This window comes from Bufo gargarizans, chromosome 7 (genome assembly GCF_014858855.1).
Source record: "Bufo gargarizans isolate SCDJY-AF-19 chromosome 7, ASM1485885v1, whole genome shotgun sequence".
NCBI classification, from domain to species: domain Eukaryota; kingdom Metazoa; phylum Chordata; class Amphibia; order Anura; family Bufonidae; genus Bufo; species Bufo gargarizans.
The window spans coordinates 127,916,518-127,940,171 of record NC_058086.1 but is presented as its reverse complement, the minus strand read 5'-3'; the positions used below and the strand labels follow the sequence as shown (position 1 = coordinate 127,940,171).

The 23,654-nt window shown below is 43.1% G+C and overlaps 1 protein-coding gene across 1 annotated transcript in view; it reads right to left on the bottom strand.

Moving 5' to 3' along the window:
* LOC122943634 (complement factor H-related protein 2-like) overlaps positions 1-23,654 on the bottom strand; it is a 458,972-nt gene that overhangs the window by 18,775 nt on the left and 416,543 nt on the right. Inside the window, exon 8 of the mRNA XM_044301524.1 lies at positions 7,486-7,671. Within this exon, the coding sequence (XP_044157459.1) occupies positions 7,486-7,671 (186 nt within the window). The remainder of the gene's footprint in view (positions 1-7,485; positions 7,672-23,654) is intronic.

The following is a 23,654-nucleotide window of genomic DNA, read 5'->3' as shown; positions in this document are numbered from 1 at the left end:
AGAAAAGCAGTGGTTATATTTATTTTGATATCTATTTTTATTACTGATAAAAATACATCAGTTCTTTTTTTCAGATTCAGGCCAGTTGGAATTCTGGTATTGAGTCTGAAAATCCAGAACGCCTCCCGTAGGAGGAGTTTTTTGCGATGATCACCCCCCCCCCCCCCCTCCTAGGTGCAAAGACTCTCTCAATAGCATAAGCTTTGAAGGTCTTGACCTGACGAGCATGCATTTGTATAAAGTGTCTCGCCGCATTGGAGATGTTCAGAGCATTCGGGTTGTTGATGTAATTTAAATGCTCCAGGAGTTGGTTCTTATATTTACGGATCGTGCTCCAGACATACATCAAATCACAGTCAATGCACCGGATGACATAGACTACGCCTGCAGTGTTACAATTAATGTAACTTCGGATGGGAAAACTGCAGGAATGGTCAGACTTGTCAAATGACTGTATGGGGATCACATAATTACAGGTTTTACATGGATTGCTTCCACATCTGGAGAAACCCTTATAGTTGAGCCAGCTTGATTTAAAATTGGCTCCCATTCTGTTGGAAGTGAAGAGAGATGGAGACAGTGAGCAGGACAATGTAGTAGCTTTCCTAGGAACAATTCTACAACCTGATTTTAAAGCATTATATAGAATCTCATCATCATATAGGATGGGTAAACATCGCTTAATTGTAGAACTGATTTTATTGAATTCCCTACTATATGTTAAAGATAAAATAGGGGTATTGTCCTGGTCCCTGTCTCCATGTGCCCTCCCACTCCCAACAGAGATATTAGGTTGGTTGCCGTCTCTTGCCTTTTCAAAAAGCATTTCATGTCTATCCTTTCTTAGCGCAATATTTCTGCCTCTTTGTATCATCCAATCCGGGTACTTTCTGGCTTTTAGCCTTCAATCTACCTTGCCGAATTCCTCTTCTAGGTGCTCTGGTAAGCTGCAATTTCTTGCAGTACGTATATATTGCCCAACGGGTTTCGCCCTGATGGTATGTAAAGGGTGGTGACTCCTAGCAATCACATCCTTCCTATATGTTCTAGTGTGAACCACCTCTCCTGGACTACTGTTTTTCTTGGCTGCAGTATGATCCTGAAATCTATAAGCATGAAATTATCCATGTTTTCATCTTCTGTATAAAGTGTATTGTTCACACTGTGCGGTTTTCTTTCCTTTCCCCTTATCCGCTCAGAAGCATGGTAACACGATTCCTGGGGATTGAATTGGAATGGGAATTCCCGTGCGGTGTGAAATACATCATATTTGTAACGGATCGTGCTCCCGATATACATCAAACAGCAACGTAAATTGTTACTAAAACAATAACTGTCGTTGCTTCTGTGCTAGTATCAATTTGAAATTAAAGTATATATGTATTTTTTCTAATCTTTAATCCACTGGAAGGTATTAGGCCATTTTGGTTTTGAAATGTATGTTTTTATCTGTTGTATGGATTATGCTGTTCACACTGTGCTGTTTCTCTCCTTTCCCTGTATTTGTTTTGCAAGAAAGGATCATAGCACCCTAAGGGTTAAAATGGATTGAGAGCTCCAGCACAGTGTGCAACCAATTTAACATGTGATTAATGTGTTAAAAGAAGGGTGTGATGCACAGCGTGATAACTAATAGTGTTAGTGGCTCCCCCCCCCAGAATTTTGGAGGGATGGGCACTAAACTCCTTTAAATAGTGGGGTTACACTGTGCAACTCTGTTACGACTAAGGGTCTTGAACCCGAAATGCGTCAACGTCTATATTCCGTGTACCAAGTGGCTGCGTCCGCTGTTTATCTATGATCAATAAAGATGAAGTTTTAGAGGATCCTCATTGTATCCGAGACCTTTCCTTCATAAAGTTACTTGCAGCCTGCAACGGGGACACACCCCTAGGGTTTCTGGAGTCAGGACTATCTATAAACCAGGAAGGTGAGCTGAATTAAAGTCTTTCTGTATTACAGCCCTCACTACCCCTACTCTACGGGTTTCTGTGTGGTGGTATGCCCACACTTCTTCAGGAGGAAGTAGGTAACTTGGCATTGAATTATGGAATCCCTGCACAGAGTGGCGTGCAGGATCTCAGTATCGGCCGCCTGAACGCCAGCACTAAATAGCTCTAACTCCTCCCCCAGCAGGCACAGTCACAAAGGGTAGCCAATCACAGCAGAGGTGTGTCCCACTGCTCCTCCTGTTGTGCGGCAACCAATACAGGTTTGCAGTGGTGATGCTGGGGAGTTTTGCTGCTAGTAGCAACCACATGAATGGGGGAACCTATTGGCGGTCATAAATAGCAATCATAACTTTCACTGCAGACATATTTATAGGTGTGATCCATCTAGGGGATTAGAGGTCACTTATCGTATCTTCGATATACAGGTCCTTCTCAAAAAATTAGCATCTTGTGATAAAGTTCATTATTTTCTGTAATGTACTGATAAACATTAGACTTTCATATATTTTAGATTCATTACACACCAACTGAAGTAGTTCAAGCCTTTTATTGTTTTAATATTGATGATTTTGGCATACAGCTCATGAAAACCCAAATTTCCTATCTCAAAAAATTAGCATATTTCATCCGACCAATAAAAGAAAAATGTTTTTAGTACAAAAAAAGTCAACCTTCAAATAATTATGTTCAGTTATGCACTTAATACTTGGTCGGGAATCCTTTTGCAGAAATCACTGCTTCAATGCGGCGTGGCATGGAGGCAATCAGCCTGTGGCACTGCTGAGGTGTTATGGAGGCCCAGGATGCTTCGATAGAGGCCTTAAGCTCATCCAGAGTGTTGGGTCTTGCGTCTCTCAACTTTCTCTTCCCAATATCCCACAGATTCTCTATGGGGTTCAGGTCAGGAGAGTTGGCAGGCCAATTGAGCACAGTAATACCATGGTCAGTAAACCATTTACCAGTGGTTTTGGCACTGTGAGCAGGTGCCAGGTCGTGCTGAAAAATGAAATCTTCATGTCCATAAAGCTTTTCAGCAGATGGAAGCATGAAGTGCTCCAAAATCTCCTGATAGCTAGCTGCATTGACCCTGCCCTTGATAAAACACAGTGGACCAACACCAGCAGCTGACATGGCAACCCAGACCATCACTGACTGTGGGTACTTGACACTGGACTTCAGGCATTTTGGCATTTCCCTCTCCCCAGTCTTCCTCCAGACTCTGGCACCTTGATTTCCGAATGACATGCAACAGTCCAGTGCTGCTTCTCTGTAGCCCAGGTCAGGCGCTTCTGCCGCTGTTTCTGGTTCAAAAGTGGCTTGACCTGGGGAATGCGGCACCTGTAGCCCATTTCCTGCACACGCCTGTACACGGTGGCTCTGGATGTTTCTACTCCAGACTCAGTCCACTGCTTCCGCAGGTCCCCCAAGGTCTGGAATCGGTCCTTCTCCACAATCTTCCTCAGGGTCCGGTCACCTCTTCTCGTTGTGCAGCGTTTTCTGCCACACTTTTTCCTTCCCACAGACTTCCCACTGAGGTGCCTTGATACAGCACTCTGGGAACAGCCTATTTGTTCAGAAATTTCTTTCTGTGTCTTACCCTCTTGCTTGAGGGTGTCAATGATGGCCTTCTGGACAGCAGTCAGGTCGGCAGTCTTACCCATGATTGCGGTTTTGAGTAATGAACCAGGCTGGGAGTTTTTAAAAGCCTCAGGAATCTTTTGCAGGTGTTTAGAGTTAATTAGTTGATTCCGATGATTAGGTTAATAGCTCGTTTAGAGAACCTTTTCATGATATGCTAATTTTTTGAGATAGGAAATTTGGGTTTTCATGAGCTGTATGCCAAAATCATCAATATTAAAACAATAAAAGGCTTGAACTACTTCAGTTGGTGTGTAATGAATCTAAAATATGTGAAAGTCTAATGTTTATCAGTACATTACAGAAAATAATTAACTTTATCACAATATGCTAATTTTTTGAGAAGGACCTGTATATCATTATGAGGTTATAAATTGTGCCTATTATTTCAGAGAAATAACTTGCAAGACTATGGTTGCATATATATGCTGGTGGATTATACAGGGACATAATGGGGACAAAATGTGTAAGATCGTGGACACACATAGTATATGCCCATTTATGACTTCTGACCATTACACAGATCATCTGTGAATTACCACAAAATTCTATAATTCACCATATTATGATACATTATCTCATATGCCATATAGCCCAATATCCTCGCTGGAGTGAGAAAACCTCAAATAAAGCATGCATATGAAATTGCATCATTTAGACCCTGCGGTTTCATCATTTAGACCCTGCTGCCACCTCCACACTATGTCACCTTGCCACTCTCTGGTCTCATCATATTGATGCCACCTCCACACTATGTCACCTTGCCACTCTTTGGCCTCCTCATGCTGCTTCCACCTCACCACTATGTCATAGGACCACTCAGTGGACTTCTCATGCTGTTACCACCCTTCCCACTTCATGACTGGTCCACTATTTTGCCTTTTGGCCTGGCTGACATCATCATTTATTTTACCCTTCTTCTGATCTGTCAGAAGGAAGGAAAAAGAAACGCACAACAGATCCTGTCGGTGTAGCAGCTGTTAGGCCTGTATGGTTCCATCAGAATTGGCTTGTGATTTGGTAGCCAAAAGCAGGAGTGGGTACAAAACACAGAAGAGCTGCTCAGAAGTGGGGGCGGTGGCCGCAGGGCACAGGGAGATGAGCGCTTCCATTGTGCAGGCACTCCTCTCCATAGTCATCTATATTGCCATCCTCTGGACAGCGATACAGATTGCTGTGTTACATGTGCGAACGTGCAGGGGAGGGAGAGGAGTGTCCCTTCCCCTTCCTCTGATAGGCTGCAGGCACATTCGAGGGGGGGCTCTTGTTACTGGCACATTAGGGGGGGGCTCTTGTTACTGGCACATTAGGGGGGCCTCTTGTTACTGGCACATTAGAGGGGGGCCTCTTGTTACTGGCACATTAGGGGGGCCTCTTGTTACTGGCACATTAGGGGGGCCTCTTGTTACTGGCACATTAGGGGGCCTCTTGTTACTGGCACATTAGGGAGGGCCTCTTGTTACTGGCACATTAGGGAGGGCCTCTTGTTACTGGCACATTAGGGGGGCCTATTGTTACTGGCACATTAGGGGGGCCTCTTGTTACTGGCACATTAGGGGGGCCTCTTGTTACTGGCACATTAGGGGGGCCTCTTGTTACTGGCACATTAGGGGGGCCTCTTGTTACTGGCACATTAGGGGGGCCTCTTGTTACTGGCACATGATTTGGGGGGCTATTGTTACTGGCACATTAGGGGGGGCCCTTGTTACTGGCACATGATTTGGGGGGCTCTTGTTACTGGCACATGATTTGGGGTGCTCTTGTTACTGGCACATGATTGGGGGGGCTCTTGTTACTGGCACATTGGGGGGCTCTTGTTACTGGAACATTAGGAGGGTTTGGAAATGGCACGTGATTGGGGTGCTCTTGTTACTGGCACATGATTGGGAGGGCTCTTGTTACTGGCACATTAGGGGGGCTCTTGTTACTGGCACTTGATGGGGGCTCTTGTTACTGGCACGTGGTGGGGGGTGCTCATTTTACTGGCACATGATTGGGGGCACTATAGGGGCATCTACTGAGGCCACAAAAAAGGAGTTTTTTTATGGGGGGCTCTGTACAGTAGCATTTTATACTGGGATACATTATGCTGGGTACTATGGGGACGGGAGAGAGGAGTACTATGGGGTCATCCACGGGGGGCACTAAGAAGGGGTATTTTATACTTGCAAATTATGAGGGACACTGAGGGCATCTACTGGGGCACTATATATGTGACATTTTATACTGGTACATTATGGGGGGCACTAGGAGGAAGGGGGAGAGGAGCACTATGGGGGCATTTACTGTGGGCACTATATAAGGGTATTTTATACTGGCACATTATGGGGGCACTATGGGGACGTTAGCTCAACTGGGGGCATTACAAGGGGGTATTTTTTGCACTGTCTATTATAAGGAGAATTATTTCTACTGGGGGGGCGCATTATGGTGGGCTTTATTACTCCCCCATGGTATAAGCCCCCTAGTAGCAGCACCAGCCTCTCCCTGCTCTGCTATCCCTCTGCCCCTTCTCAAAATCTTATGAAATCTTTCTCATTAGGATAAAACACAACATCAGCTCCGCCGAGCCCCCCAGCCAAGTGTTGAAGTGGTGTCCGAGATCCCCAAGGGCCAAGCCAATTAATTGTAAGTTTTCATGTGAAATATGTTTGTTATACACATATAGCATATACTATGCCACACAATATACAGTATACTGCTACACTGTGTAGTCTTGTGGCGGCGGACAGAAAATAATCTGGAAGTGCCCCACCCGAGACCAGGCTCTGCATCCGCCACTGAGCAATACTGATGGATTAATGACCAAATACTGACCGAGTGAAGGCGGGTGCTCCACAGACAGGATTTTGGGGGATATTGTTCTGACAGATCAGAGGAAGGGCAAAATAATCAGTGACATCAACACAAACTTATTGCTGACACCCTCTCCACTCTGTTAGGGAAGCGCTACTTGTATAAGCGTTTAATAGAACAGGTTCTGTAGAAATCTATGTGAAATCAGCTGACGATGGTGTAAAAGAAGTGTGCTTCTTCTTGACGCTAACATTGACCTGTAAGGCTGAGTTCATACTTGAGTTATTTGGTCAGTTTTGGCCCCATGAGTGCCCAAATAAGGCTACTTTCACACTGGCGTTTTGGCTTTCCATTTGTGAGATCCATTTAGGGCTCTCAAAAGTGGTCCAAAACGGATCAGTTTTGCCCCAATGTATTCTGAATGGAAAAGGATCCACTCAGAATGCATCAGTTTGCCTCCGTTCCGTCTCCATTCTGCTTTGGAGGTGGCCACCAAAACGCTGCTTGCAGCGTTTTGGTGTCCATCTGACGAAACTGAGCCAAACAGATCTGTCCTCCATTGACTTTAAATGGTGTTCAAGACGGATCCGTCTTGGCTATGTTAAAGATAATACAAATGGATCCGTTCTGAACGGATGCATGCGGTTGTATCTTCTGTGTAGATTAATGACGGATCTACACCAAACGCGAGTGTGAAAGTAGCCTCAGTAAAGTGTGCAGTGATTCTAAGAGCGACGCCTGTCATCTGCATGTCATACTGACTCACAGTATTATTTCACTACCATAGCAGACTCCCTATGTGTGTTACTGCAAGGCACAGTGTTCTACACCACTATAAAGGCTCTTTGCAGCCAGGAAATAGCTGTTTTTTTTACGTGATTTGCCGAAATAAATCCAGATCAAACCATATTTTTTCAGAAAATTCAGCGATCCAGCTGAATCTAATTTTTGAAATTCGCTCATCTCTAGTGACGAGAAAACAATGACAGAATTACTTTGATGTGCAAAACCTTTATGAAGTTATTCTCTGCTAAAGTGACACAGGTCAGATTTCCAAAATCTGGCTTGGTCATTGAGGGGTTAAATTCGTTTTCTTTACCTGTACATTTTGGATAGCTCAATGCTTGTTCGGAACATATTCCAGTTGGTCGACCACGATATTCAAATCCATTCTTACATTTATACTGGATTACTTCACCTTCGGCATAGAATACTTCATTATCATGCACTTCATCTAATTCCAAGTTGTTTTCATCCAGATCATCTTGAACTATACGACATGTACCTATGAAATCAAATAATACATTTGATGGTGTCCACATGATAATGTCCAAATAAGAATCATTGCAATGTGTAAAACAGATTTGCATTACATTGAAGCTCTCCCTATAATTGACCAGGGCTTATACATTTATCTAATATATAAAGCTGAGTGTATGTGAGTGTGTGTGTGTGTGTATGTATGTATGTCCCCTAAAGGAATCTGCACCATCGCATTTACAATCACGAAATTTGGCACACAGGTACATCAGGTGTCTGGGAAGGTTTCACCTTCTAGGACATACCATTCCTGAGATATTCCCAAAAAATCATTAGTCAATAGAAGTCTGGTCACATGACCCTTATCAGCCAATAGAAGCTCCCAGGCCATTAGCCTCCACATACACAGTTTTACTCCAGGTTTCCATAACAACCCAGCCATTTTTCTTCACTGCTGTAGGAGAGCTTTAAAGGAAATCTGTCACCGGGATAATGGCTATTGAAATAAAGCCATGGCCTAATTGCACTTAGTACCTTTTTTTAAGATGTGCCTTTGTTCCAGCAATAGATGTTTTTATCCTCTGAAAATCCAGTTTATTTGGTATGCAAATGAGTCAGTAAGGTGCCCAGAGAGGTGTCACTGTTGCAGGAAGGAGCCAGGACATGCCCCCTGACACAATGTTTCCACCCTCAAAAGATTAACTTAAAACCCCGCCCCCAGGTTCCTCTAAGCCACGCCTCTGATCTGGTTAGGCCATGCCCCTTCCACTCCTCAGCCAACAGGGACTCAAAAAATGAAGGTAAAAATCAATTTCTGCCAGCTGCATAGGTGGGAGGGAGGGTAACTTTCTCCCCGCAGCTCACACTCAGACAGCACAGCGCTGCCGTCTTAGAATGAGCTGTTCAAAAGGACATGGCCCCCAATCCAGTTAGGCCACGCCCCCTCAACTCCTCAGCCAACAGGGATTGAAAAATGAAGTTAACAATCAACTTCTAGGTCCCACTAAACCATGCCCCGATTTGGTTAGGCCATGCCCCAATCTGGTTAGGCCATGCCCCATCCCACTCCTCAGCTGACTGGGATTGAAAAAATGAAGTTAAAAATCAACTTCTATCAGCTGCAGGGGTGGGAGGGATGGTAACTTTTTTCCTGCAGCTCACAGTGAGTGAGTTGTTCAAAAAGACATCCTTGTGTCCATCCAGGCCCTGTGCCAGACGGAGGACAGGGAGTCTGAATGCCCTACTGTCTGGCCTAAACCTGGACCTCTGGCCACCCTAGGGGCAGGCTGCTGTGGAGGTCACAGTTAAGGGGATAGTCTGCTATGGAGGTCAGTGTTAAGGGGCAGATTGCTGTAAAGGCCACTGTTAAGAGGGCAGACCACATGGCGGACGTGGGGTGGGAGGACTTGTGGTGCCTTAAGCACCCAGATGTTAGGGCCTACTCGTGCCAGTCAGCGAGTCATCATTCCTTGTCCCGCATTGACCATGTCTTTGGTAGCTCCACAGTGGGTTCACTCTATCAGGTGGAGTATGGTGCTAGAGGGGTATCAGACCATAGCCCTATCCTGTTGTCCCTACTAATGTCCGCTAGGGGTGTGGGCCGTTCCATGAGGGTGCACCCCTTCTGGCTTACACTGTTTCTGCCCTCAGACCGTATCCAGACCAATTATCTATGTTTTTGTCTGACCGTGCCGCTTATACAGATAGGTCAATAGTATGGGAGACGTTGAAGGCCTATCTGAGGGCGTGTCTGAGATCGTCTATTTTGTTTATTAAATGGAATTCTGCCAAACAAGAAAAAGACTTGGCTGAGGAATGCACTGAGAAGGAGAGGCAGTATGTTGCGGACCCGGACCCAACATCTCAGAATAGGGAGGAGTGGCTACAAGTTGGGAGGCGTTACCTTACGTTGTTACAGGAAAAGGCTCAGTGCAAAATGTTTTTCACTAAACAATCTTTTTTTGAATTGGGCAATCTAGTAAGTTGCCATCGTTCACCAGAATCAAGCGTCTCCTGCTATTCTGCGTATTAGAGATGGGGAGGGCACTATAGTTGTGGAACCAGAGGCTATTGCTCAGCGCTTCCGGGAATTCTATCAAGATCTGTATGAGGCTCGTGCTGATTATACTACAGAGTTGGTTAGTACTTAACTGCAGGAGTTAGATTTCCCCAAGCTTTCGCAGGAGCTAGCTCATTCTTTCGGAACGAGAGATAGTAGACACCATCAAATCCTTAGTGAGTGGGAAATCCCCTGTCCCAGATGGGCTACCATTAGAAATATACTCTAGATATGCTGATCAGTTAGTAAGTCCCTTATTGCAGATGTACCATGACTCCTTCTCAAAGGGTGTCCTACTGCCTTTATTGTATGAGGCTACTGTTGTGATACTGCTCAAACCAGGCAAGGATCCGACTGAGTGTGGATCATATAGACCCATATCACTATTATTATATTTTTTTAAATTAGTCTTTATTTCAATTTCATAGAAAAAACATCCAAAAGAAAACACGTTAGTCTAACAATAGATAAAAGTCAATATTAAGAATTGGTGGTTACAATTTATCTTTATTTTATACCCTCCCACGACCCATAGGGAGAGGGGGGGGGGGACGTGAAAGGAAGAGGAGAAAAAAAAAACTAAACAAAAAAAAAAACACACACGCATCCAGCCCTAGAGTAACCAGTTTTTCCATACTTGGTCAAAATTTTGGGATTTTTTAGTATGACTCTCCATCGCACGTTCTTCTTTAATTAAGTTATCTATTGCTTTTCTCCACTGTCCCACTGTCGGTGAATCTGCCTTCATCAATTTCCTAAGTATAAGAAGTCTGGCTTGGAATAGTACTTTATTCAAAACCAGTCGTATTTTTTTATTTAACTTCAAATGTTCAGTTGCCCCTAGAATACAAATTACTGGATCACTGGGCAACTGAACATTCAAAAGCAAAAACACGGTTTCTACTATTTCTGTCCAATATCTAAGGAGTTTGGGGCATCTCCAGAAACAGTGTATCAAATCGGCTTTCTCCTCCCAACATTTTGGACACTTATCTGAAGCTCTCACACCCATTCTTTTCAACATCCATGGAGATCGGTGTAATCTATGCACTATGAAAAATTGTGAGATCTTGTGTGAACCCCTATCCGAAATCATTGCATAGTTTTTAAGGGCATCTCTCCATTTCTCTTCCGTAAAAGATTCTAGGTCTTTCTCCCATTTTTTCACGGCAAGCATTGTAATCCTTTTTCTCTTTCCCTCCATCAAAATCCCGTATCTCCTTGCGGTTGTTCCTCCTCCTTCCCCTCCTCTGGTAAATTTGTCCAGCATGTCTGATTTTTCCCTTCTATACCTATCATCCTGCTCCACTGTCCGCAACGCATTCCTAAGCTGAAAGTATTTATACATGTCTCTATGGGGGATCCCAAATTCCACTACCATTGTATTAAAGTCCTTCAGCTTATCTTCCTCAAAAATCAGATCTAAATATTTCATTCCTTTTTTCCCAGTCTATATAAGCCCTAATCATTTCCAGTTCCTTTAAATTAAGATTTTTCCAAATCGGTGTATAATGCAAAAACCCTTTAATCTCCAATATCTTCTTAATTTCCCCCCATACGTATTCTACTAGGTTTAGTGTCCTGTTACCAATATTTTTTTCCCCAAAAAAACCTGACTCCAACACCTCTAAGTGATTCCACTCCTCTTTCCATCCCCATCTGTTTATTTCTTGCCTACCCACCAAACTATCTAAACTTCCCTTTATATTCCCATATTGTGTTATTAGATAGTAAAAAAAGAAATTAGGAACCGCTAGTCCTCCCTCCCGCACTGGAAGCTGAAGGACTTCCTTCTTTATCCGAGGGATAGCTCCCTTCCAGATGAAATCCCCCATTAGGCTATCAAGTAGCTTAAAAATGTTCTGCGATATTCTCACTGGAGCATTTTGCAAAACATAAAGTATCTTTGGGAGAAAGACCATTTTAATATTTTTGGAAGTAGTTTTTAGTTTGTTTTTAGTTTTAGCTATTTTAGGGGGATATCTGTGTGTGCAGGTGACTATTACTGTGCATAATTATTAGGCAACTTAACAAAAAACAAATATATACCCATTTCAATTATTTATTTTTACCAGTGAAACCAATATAACATCTCAACATTCACAAATATACATTTCTGACATTCAAAAACAAAACAAAAACAAATCAGTGACCAATATAGCCACCTTTCTTTGCAAGGACACTCAAAAGCCTGCCATCCATGGATTCTGTCAGTGTTTTGATCTGTTCACCATCAACATTGCGTGCAGCAGCAACCACAGCCTCCCAGACACTGTTCAGAGAGGTGTACTGTTTTCTCTCCTTGTAAATCTCACATTTGATGATGGACCACAGGTTCTCAATGGGGTTCAGATCAGGTGAATAAGGAGGCCATGTCATTAGATTTTCTTCTTTTATACCCTTTCTTACCAGCCACGCTGTGGAGTACTTGGACGCGTGTGATGGAGCATTGTCCTGCATGAAAATCATGTTTTTCTTGAAGGATGCAGACTTTTTCCTGTACCACTGCTTGAAGAAGGTGTCTTCCAGAAACTGGCAGTAGGACTGGGAGTTGAGCTTGACTCCATCCTCAACCCGAAAAGGCCCCACAAGCTCATCTTTGATGATACCAGCACAAACCAGTACTCCACCTCCACCTTGCTGGCGTCTGAGTCGGACTGGAGCTCTCTGCCCTTTACCAATCCAGCCACGGGCCCATCCATCTGGCCCATCAAGACTCACTCTCATTTCATCAGTCCATAAAACCTTAGAAAAATCAGTCTTGATATATTTCTTGGCCCAGTCTTGACGTTTCAGCTTGTGTGTCTTGTTCAGTGGTGGTCATCTTTCAGCCTTTCTTACCTTGGCCATGTCTCTGAGTATTGCACACCTCGTTGCAGCTCTGAAATATGGCCAAACTGGTGGCAAGTGGCATCTTGGCAGCTGCACGCTTGACTTTTCTCAGTTCATGGGCAGTTATTTTGCGCCTTGGTTTTTCCACACGCTTCTTGCGACCCTGTTGACTATTTTGAATGAAACGCTTGATTGTTCGATGATCACGCTTCAGAAGCTTTGCCATTTTAAGAGTGCTGCATCCCTCTGCAAGATATCTCACTATTTTTGACTTTTCTGAGCCTGTCAAGTCCTTCTTTTGACCCATTTTGCCAAAGGAAAGGAAGTTGCCTAATAATTATGCACACCTGATATAGGGTGTTGATGTCATTAGACCACACCCCTTCTCATTACAGAGATGCACATCACCTAATATGCTTAATTGGTAGTAGGCTTTCGAGCCTATACAGCTTGGAGTAAGACAACATGCATAAAGAGGATGATGTGGTCAAAATACTCATTTGCCTAATAATTCTGCACTCCCTGTATATTTCCAGAGATTTGTATACCGAGGTATTTAAAATTTTCGCGTTTTTTGAGAACGTGCACCCGTGAATCTCCCTGTAATTGTCCATCTCCTAAAAATAACATATGTAATTTCCCCCAATAGATTTTTAGACCAGAAAAAAAACCAAACCTATTATTTCTATCACTCTATTAAACTGATCCCCAGTGTTGTGCAAAAAAAGTAAAATATCATCCGCATACATTAACCGTTTTTTCTCTCCACCCACATATTGAAAACCTTTAATCTCCCTGTCATTTCTTATTATGCTTGCCAAAGTTTCAATTGCGATAGCAAATAACAGTGGGGAGAGAGGGCATCCCTGCCTTGTGCTGTGGTATAGGGCAAACGGCAGAGACAAGCTCCCATCCACAACCACTCTAGCCCTTGGGTTAAGATATATTAACTGGATCCACCCTATACCAACCCTCCTTAATACTGCCCATAGATACTCCCATTCAATACAGTCAAATGCCTTTTGGGCATCCAATGAAAGTATCGCTTTCTACCCTGCATCTAATCTATAGGCTTCGATGTTAAGGAACAACCTTCTTATATTTGAATATATTGTTCTACTCGGTATAAAACCTGTCTGATCTTTATTTATTACTACTTTAATAACATTTGACAGCCTATCAGCTAAGACCAAAATTTTAACATCCGTATTCAAAAGGGATATTGGCCTATATGACCCGGGATCCATTTGTTCTTTTCCCTTTTTTGGAATTAATGTAATAATTCCCTCTTTCATGGAGTTCGGTAGATCGCCTAGTTTTCGAGCCTCATCCAGTGTTATTTTTAACTCTGGTACTAAAACCTGAGAGAAAGTTTTATATATTTCAAAAGGGAGCCCATCACCACCTGGTGTTTGTGTTTTTTCGACTTTAACCTTCCCCAGAGCTAAATTTATTTCTGCCACCGATATTTATTTTTCCAAGTATTCTTTTTGGACCTGGGATATCCTACTAAAAGCAATCTTGTCTAGGTAAAAATCTAACTCTTGTTTTGAATATTGTACCCTAGACTTATAAAGCTCTAGGAAATACTCCAAGAACACTTTTTTGATGCCTTCCAGTGTACTGAATAATTTGCCCGTTTTGTCTTTAATTGCACCGATTTGAGATTTTGCCAACCTTTTCACCCTCCGAAGCTAACCGGATCCCTTGAAAAAGCAATTCTTTCCTACTATTTTCTAGTTGGTATATTTTTAACTTTTCCTGTTCTTCCTCCCAGACTCTCTTATTGAAATCAGTGGGGTATCTTATACATGCCATTCCTGCTTCTTGTAATTTTTTTTTCCAATGCCTTCCCGTTCTCTCTGGTACTTTTTTTCCAGTAATTTACCTTTTTAAACAACACTCCTCTCAAAAATGCCTTACACTTGTCCCAAACCATGAGTCTATTGGCAGAACCGTTATTTACCATAAAAAAGAATTTTAACTCCTCAATTATACTCTCTTTATCTGAGATCAGTAATAGCCAATGAGAATTGAATTTGAACAACGGCAAGATGTTATTTTTATTCAAATCTAGTTCAATTACCATTGCATTATGATCTGACAAAGCCATGGGTATATACTTTGTCCTAATCCTGTTTTGGGACATTAAATTTTTATTTCCAAAAATCATATCTATTCTTGACCAAGTTTGGTGTGTTTTTGAATAACAAGAGTACATGGTTTCATCAGGGTTCTGAACCCGCCAAACATCTACCCAATTAAATTCATGGGCTAGTTTACATAAATCTACATGTTGTGCTCCTCCCCCTCTGCCAGACGTCCTATCCCTGAGTGGATCCATAATCGCATTATAATCGCCTACCGCAATCAATATACATTCCTGTTTGTTCAACATAAATCTGTACAATTGATACAAAACATCTGGCTTATAAAGTGGTGGAATATATATATTGGCAATTACAGTTTTAATCCCTTCTACGTAACAATGTAAAAAGAGGCCATAGTCATCGGTCTCACATGCCACAGCTTCAAATTTAATCTTATTGTGTATCAAAATTGAGACCCCTCTAGAATAGGTAGTATATACAGAGTGATATCCCACCACCATCCATCTCCTCTCCAACCACCTTAATGATTCCTTATCCAAATGTGTCTCCTGGAGACAGATAATGGCTGGCAGAAACCTCTTCATCCACTCAAGGATAGCGTATCTTTTAACCCTCTCTCGGAGCCCTCTCACATTCAATGAAAGGATCCTAACCATCTAGCAGGGGGGGAGGAAAAGAAAAAAAAAATACACGTCCCCCCCTCCCGCATCCCATGTATACCCCCCCCAGTCTAAATAGTCCCCCCTTCTGCTAACCAGCAGTCTGGGCGACTCCATAACTTAGCATAGAGACTCCTATCACCTCCACCTCCCCCAGCCTCAAAGGCCCTCCCGATCCGCCCATTCGCTAACTTCCTCCGGAGTCTGGAAAAAAACTCCTACCTTTATATTCCACCCTTAATTTTGCCGGAAAGAGCAAACTATACTTTAGACCTGCCTCCCTTAGTCTTTTTTTAACAGTTATAAATTCTCTTCTTTGTGCGTTAGTACTGAATAAATAATCTGAGAAAAGTTTAATCTTTACACCCTGTATGTGGTATTTTTCTGAAGTTCTAGCATCAGATAGTATTCCATCGCGGTCCTTAGTTAATAAACATTTCGCCAATATCGGTCTAGGGTAATCCCCTGGGACCCTATTTTTTGTGGGGACCCTGTGTGCTCTTTCAATAGAGAATAAGGGGGAGAGAGTACCCTCTTTACTATTTTCCCTTATCCATTTCTCCATAAATTCAGTACAGTTATCTCCCTCCGCTCGCTGTGGGATCCCCACACATCTTATATTGGATCTTCTTGATCTATCCTCCTGATCTACCAGTTTTTGTTCCATCTTACCATTTATCTGTTTTAAAAATACCACCTCCTTCTCTAACTTCTGCACAGATTTCTGTGTATGTCACTGGGGTTCCCCTCTCCCCCTTTCCCCCTTCGGTTAACGTTTCATGTGTCGGACTTTGAGGTCTGGCGTCCGCAGTTTTTTCTTTTTGTGGGGATCTAGACCCGGGTGAATTCGGGACCAAATACTTATTTAGACCCAGTTGTTTAGGCCCACTTTCCACACCCTGCTGCTGATCGCCTGGCGGTACTCCCCGTAGGGCCATGCTGTTCCTCCCTTTTTTTTTATGGCTTTTTAAGTTCTCCTTTTTTTTTTTTCCTTTTTCTCCTTTCCCTTTCTTTCCTTGACTTCCCTTCCCCCCCTCAATATATGAGCCCTTAAACAGAGGTCTCTTTCCTTCCTTTCTTTACCCTTTCTCTCCTTCCCCCCCCTTCTCCTCCACTCCCTTTTCCCAGTACCTGTTATATGAAACAATTAGTTACAACAGCACCTTATTAATAAGAGTCAAAAAGAAAAAAAAACGACTTACAATCACTTACTAACTTCCGTAAAAAAAAAAAAGAAAGAAAACCCCTATAACACAATAATAGGACCGAGTGTAACCCCCTTTCAAATTAGTCACATTAATCACAAGGGTCAAAACACAAAAACAATGAATTAGTCCATATTTAGACACTGGTTAGTTCAGGAAGAAAAAAGGAAAGTCAACGATGTTAAATTAGACCTTGAACCTACAAAAGAGGGAAAAGAGAAAAAAAAACCTGCTTCTTTAAGGAGTTAAGGTCCAACGCCTAGAATCCAGACATGTGGGGAACATAGTTAGTTTGGAGAAGTCTAATGAGGTTAGTTTAGCTTAAAACCTGGAAAAAATGATTTCAGGGATTTAGGTCAAAAGCTGAGGGCAAGGACCTCAAAGGTAGTATTTTCCGAAATACTTCCTGTACCACGGGCCACACAAGAGAGGCAGTTTGAGATTAGGGAAATTAACAAGTGGCTCAAGATCTGGTGTAGGAAGGAGGGGTTTGGGTTCCTGGAGAACTGGCCGACTTCTCTATCGGCTACAGGCTCGATCGTAGGGACGGGCTGCACCTCAATGGGGAAGGGGCAGCTGTGTTGGGGAAGAAGATGGCTAGAAGGTTGGAGGAGTGTTTAAACTAGGGACTGGGGGGAGGGGATTTATGTTATAGAATGGGAAGATAGTGCAGATAGAGACCGGGGGCAAGGTAGTGAGACTGGGGGAGGAATGGAAGGAGGGACTAGAACAGTTCAGAAGGAAAGGTGTAGAGTAAAAAATATACATAAACCTCTCAAATGTATGTATACTAATGCCAGAAGCCTGACTAATAAAACTGGTGAACTGGAATTAGTGATGTGTGAGGAGGACTATGACATAGTGGAAATAACTGAGACATGGCTGGATGATAGCTATGACTGGGCAGTTAATGTACAAGGTTACAGTCTGTTTAGAAAGGATCGTCAAAACCGGAGAGGGGGAGGGGTCTGCCTTTATGTAAAGTCCGGTCTAAAGACCACACTCTGAAGATATAAGTGAGGGACATGAACAAGTAGAGTCACTGTGGGTAGAGATACATGGTGCTAAAAACAATAATAAATTACTAATAGGAGTTTACTAGAAACCACCTAATATACCAGAGTCCACAGAAAATCTACTACTAAACGAGATAGACGTGGCGGCAAATCATAATGAGGTGGTTATTATAGGGGACTTCAACTACTCAGATATAGACTGGGAAACTGAAACTTGTATATCTCATAAAGGAAACAGGTTCTTGGCAATAACCAAAGACAATTACCTCTCCCAACTGGTTCAGGACCCGACTAGAGGGACGGCCATACTGGACTTAGTATTAACCAATAGGCCTGACAGAACAACAGACGTGCAGGTTGGGGGACACCTGGGAAATAGTGACCACAAAGTAATAACCTTCCAATTATCATTCAAAAGAGCATTTCTACAGGGAGGAACAAAAATACCAAACTTCAAAAAAGCTAAATTTAGCCAACTAAGAGAGGCCATAGGCCTAACTAAATGGCATAAAGTCCTCACAAATAAAAATACAGCCACAAAATGGGATATCTTTAAAAGCATCCTAAAATCTCATTGTGAGAGGTACATACCGTATGGGAATAAAAGGTTAAGGAACAAAAAGAAAGCAATGTGGATAAACTGAACTGTAAAGAAAGCAATAAATGACAAAAAGAAAGCACATAAAACACTAAAACAGGAAGGTAGCACGGAAGCACTGAAAAACTATAAAGAAAAAAATAGAACATGTAAAAAACAAATAAAAGCGGCCAAACTAGAGACTGAGAGATTAATTGCCAAAGAGAGTAAAACTAACCCTAAAATGTTCTTCAATTATATAAATGTTAAAAAGTATAAATCTGAAGGTGTCGGCCCGTTAAAGAGTAATGAGGGGGGAGTCGCAGAGAGCGACGAGGAGAAAGCAAAGCTGTTAAATATTTTTTTCTCCAATGTATTCACTGAGGAAAATAAACTGTCAGATGACATGCCGAATGTTGAAATAAATTCCCCATTATAAGTGTCCTGTCTGACCCAAGAAGAAGTGCAACAGCGACTTAAAAAGATTAAAATAGACAAATCGCCAGGACTGGATGGCATACACCCCTGTATCCTAAGGGAATTAAGTAATGTCATAGCCAGACCCTTATTTCTGATATTTTCAGATTCTATATTGACAGGGAATGTCCCACAGGATTGGCGCATGGCAAATGTGTGTCACGACCCTTGGTGATGGTCGTGACTCCTTGGGAGCCGCATGCAGTTGCCCGCGGTTTGGTGTTGTGTCAACCGCAGCTGGGGGCACTTAGTCGTTTGCCTCAGGTGCGGTTGCCGCGGACAACAGGCATGCCTGCGGTTGCCCTTGGCAACGTGTGTTTGTGTGCACTTCCTTTGTCTGTTTGTTGTGCACGAGGTCATGTTTGTATGTACTTAGACACCTCCCTTCACTTGCGGTTGTCCGCGGCAACGTCTGGTGTTGTGTGCATGTGGTGGCAGTGTCTCGGCCTACTGGCTGTTCTTCAGGACATGGTTGCCATGCATGCCGTTGCCGGCGTTAACAGGTGAGTGTGTTTGTGTGCTTTTCCCTTTGTGTGGCTTCACTATCTTCCCTGGTGTTGGAAGGGTTAACTCCCTTTCTGTGTGTGTGAGACACTGGGTGTGTCTGTGTGGGTGTGGCCTCTTAGGCCTATAAAGCCTCAGTGTTTGGCATGTGTCAGTGGGTTGCTTCAGCCATGCTTAACTGGAGCAGCCTCCTGTGTATATCACCTGCCAGTGGGGGCCACCCTTGTGGTCATACTGTCACGGCTGGGGATGGGGAAAACCCTCAGCTGTGCGATGCCAGAAGATGTTAGGCTGCTCGGCCAGGACAACAGGATTAGGGAGCAGGTCACCTCCTAAAGCGTCCCTAACCTGACCCTAACTCCTAGCTGCATGGGCCGACCTTAAAGGTAGGAGGGCCCATATTCAGGAACCTCGGATCCCTAACTCACCCTCCGACCGGTCCCTGAACTAGGAGTCAAGGTAAGACGGCCTGTTCCTTCTGAACACGGAGGAACAGGGGTCTCACTGGCCAAGCTACAAGGAATGGGGAAACTCATACAACATACAGAAATGACAGGCGAACTACTAGTTCCACACGTACCTGTCACAGCCACGCTGACTGGAACCCATGCATGCACAACTAATGTCCACAGAACAACTAGAGGACACAGCACACCTAACACACAGGTAACCAGGACATCCGTAGTTGCAAATAAACAGAGACAAAGGAAAACATCAACTGAACATCAAGACATAAACTTCACAGATAAACCTATGACCACAAGGGTGGCCCCCACTGGCAGGTGATATACACAGGAGGCTGCTCCAGCTAAGCATGGCTGAAGCAACCCACTGACACATGCCAAACACTGAGGCTTTATAGGCCTAAGAGGCCACACCCACACAGACACTCGCAGTGTCTCACACACACAGAAAGGGAGTTAACCCTTCCAACACCAGGGAAGGTAGGGAGCCAATATTCAAAAAGGGTCCAAAAACAGAGCCTGGAAACTATAGGCCGGTAAGTTTAACATCTGTTGTGGGTAAACTGTTTCAAGGTTTTCTGAGAGATGCTATGTTAGAGCATCTTAACGCAAATAAGCAAATAACACCATATCAGCATGGCTGATCGATCATGTCAAACAAATTTAATCAGTTTCTATGAGGAGGTAAGTTCTAGACTTGACAGCGGCGAATCAATGGATGTCATGTATCTGGACTTCTCCAAAGCATTTGACACTGTACCACATAAAAGGTTAGTATATAAAATTAGAATGCTCGGACTGGGAGAAAACGTCTGTAAGTGGGTAAGTAACTGGCTCAGTGATAGAAAACAGAGGGTGGTTATTAATGGTAAATACTCAGATTGGGTCACTGTCACTAGTGGGGTACCTCAGGGGCCAGTATTGGGCCCTATTCTCTTCAATATATTTATTAATGATCCTGTAGAAGGCTTGCATAGTAAAATATCAATTTTCGCAGGTGACACTAAACTGTGTAAAGTAATTAACACTGAAGAGGACAGTATACTACTACAGAGCGATCTGGATAGATTGGAGGCTTGGGCAGATAAGGTTTTACACTGACAAATGTAAAGTTATGCACATGGGAAGGAATAATGCAAGTCACCCGTACATACTAAATGGTAAAACACTCGGTAACACTGACATGGAAAAAGATCTAGGAATTTTAATAAACAGCAAACTAAGCTGCAAAAAACTGTGTCAGGCAGCTGCTGCCAAAGCCAATAAGATAATGGGTTGCATCAAAAGGGGCATAGATGCCCGTGATGAGAACATAGTCCTACCACTTTACAAATCATTAGTCAGACCACACATGGAGTACTGTGTACAGTTCTGGGCTCCAGTGAACAAGGCAGACATAGCAGAGCTGGAGAGGGCCCAGAGGAGGGCTACTAAAGTAATAACTGGAATGGGGCAACTACAGTACCCTGAAAGATTATCAAAATTAGGGTTATTCACTTTAGAAAAAAGATGACTGAGAGGAGATCTAATTAATATGTATAAATATATCAGGGGTCAGTACAGAGATCTATCCCATCATCTATTCATTCCCAGGATGGTGACTGTGACGAGGGGACATCCTCTGCGTCTGGAGGAAAGAAGGTTTGTACACAAACATAGAAGAGGATTCTTCACGGTAAGAGCAGTGAGACTATGGAACTCTCTGCCTTAGGAGGTGGTGTTGGTGAGTACAATAAAGGAATTCAAGAGGGGCCTGGATGTGTTTCTGGAGCGTAATAATATTACAGGCTATAGCTACTAGAGAGAGATCGCTGATCCAGGGATTTATTCTGATTGCCTGATTGGAGTCGGGAAGGAATTTTTATTCCCCTAAAGTGAGGCAAATTGGCTTTTACCTCACAGTTTTTTTTTGCCTTCCTCTGGATCAACTTGCAGGATGACAGGCCGAACTGGATGGACAAATGTCTTTTTTCGGCCTTATGTACTATGTTACTATGTTACAATCCATCAGAAAGAAAAGAAAGGACTTGCCGGTGTCAAAACATTTTGTGGAAAAAAATCATAAAGAAAATGAGTTGAGATTCATGATTTTGGATCATGTAAAACCGTTAGAAAGAGGGGGTGATAGGTTAACTGTATTAAAGAAAAACGAGCTCAGATGGATCTTCCGTTTAGATACATTGAAACCCAAAGGTTTAAATGTTGAGTTTAGGGTGACTGGGGGGATGGTGGGCTAGTGCCCCCTCCTCTATTGCTTTTGCTTTTTGTGTATCCAGAATGCTGTATTAGGTGGATCCAGTGGAAGTTACATAGATTAATTATGCCACAATGTGATTTTATGTATTGTTGTTTGATTTAAGTGAACAAATCAGGAATGTGACCTGCTGGGTTTGAGATTGGCTTTTTTAAAAAGTGGAGGAAACAAGGAGGATGACTGATATAGCCATTGCCCAAAAGAATGCCCTTAGATAAAATGGTGGAATAGGCAAATGGCACAGTGCTGGTAGCGGTGACGACAGGTTCGTGGGCACGTGATGCGCGCTGAGCGTGCCGACGCTGCATTGATACCAGACGTTGCTGCGTTTGGTCTCCGCTTCTGGTGACGTACAGCAGTTATGTACCACCTAATAGGAGGGGTAAGGGTTGACACATGTGCATTGGTGAGGAACAGACGCGCAGAACCAGCGTGTATCTCCGCAAGCTAAAGACACCATCCTCCTGGTTCACTCCACAACCTCCCAGCAAGGTACAGTTGTATGTAATGGATTTTAATGCACTATGCACTTTATTATATGCACTATGATCATGAATTGTTTGTAATCAATATCACTGCGATAATGATATATATGCAGGACGTTTTCTAGTTCCTGTTCACTATGAGATGTGGTGTAAATTAATGAATTGTAACATTCCTATAAAGGGGAGTGCACGTCTTTGTATTGGTTAATTAATTAATTGGTAACAACTTTATCATGTATTTATACTGGCACTATTGCACTTTATGTTTCACATGACTTGAGAAAGGTTCTTTTAAGGAGTGCTGCGGACTTTCATTCTCTCTATATACTGTGTATATATATATATATATATATATATATATAGAGAGAGAGAGAGAGAGAGAGAGAGAGAGATGGCTTTGTGGTTCGCCCAGTGGTCGTTTTTCAAACATGCGAACATATGGCGATGCCCGCCGGCGCCATATTATTTTGCATTGCACCACAATTTGACCCATGACACATCTATCAGGTGGGACAGGACAGCCAATTGGGATGTTTCAGCACATTGACACACCCCCACCCTATAACAGAACCCGATCTGACAGCCTTTTAACATTCTGTGTTTTGCCAGTGTAGGGAGGGGTTGCTGTGTGGAGCAGGGACAGACACAAATCGCTAGCTAATAGGACCACAAAAGTCCTTTTAAGGACTGGTATAGGTGTGCTATACTTATAATATACTGTATTTTTCACCCTATAAGATGCACCGGCCTATAAGACGCACCAAGGTTTTTGAGGAGGAAAATAAGAAAAAAAATATTTTGAACCAAAAGGTGTTCTTTTGGTGGGTTGTGAACTAATGGTGGTCTGTTGATGACACTATTATGGGGGATCTGTGAATGACGCACTGTTATGGGGGTCTGTGGCTGACACTGTTATAGGGATCTGTGGATGGCACTGTTATGGGGTGATCTGTGGATGACACTGTTATGGGGCGATCTGTGGATGACACTGTTATGGGGGGATCTGTGGATGGCACTGTTATGGGGGATCTGTGGATGACACATAAATAGCATCCACAGATCCCCCCCATAACAGTGTTCCTGTGTAGTGTGAATTACCCCAATACAGGAGGTGGGGGCCAGCATCCAGTTTAGTAATGGCAGCGGGGCCCGGTGCAGTCACTGTATTGTATTGCACTGGGCCCCGCTCACTGTAGTAATCGTATCAAAGTGTAGGCATTGTTTAACAATAGAATTATTCTTCATTCCAGCAGCCTGTACTACTGCACTTACTAACTTCTGTAGCAGGTGTAACACACCAGAGTTGTTACTACACTCCTCTACAGGGAGTGCAGAATTATTAGGCAAGTTGTATTTTTGAGGATT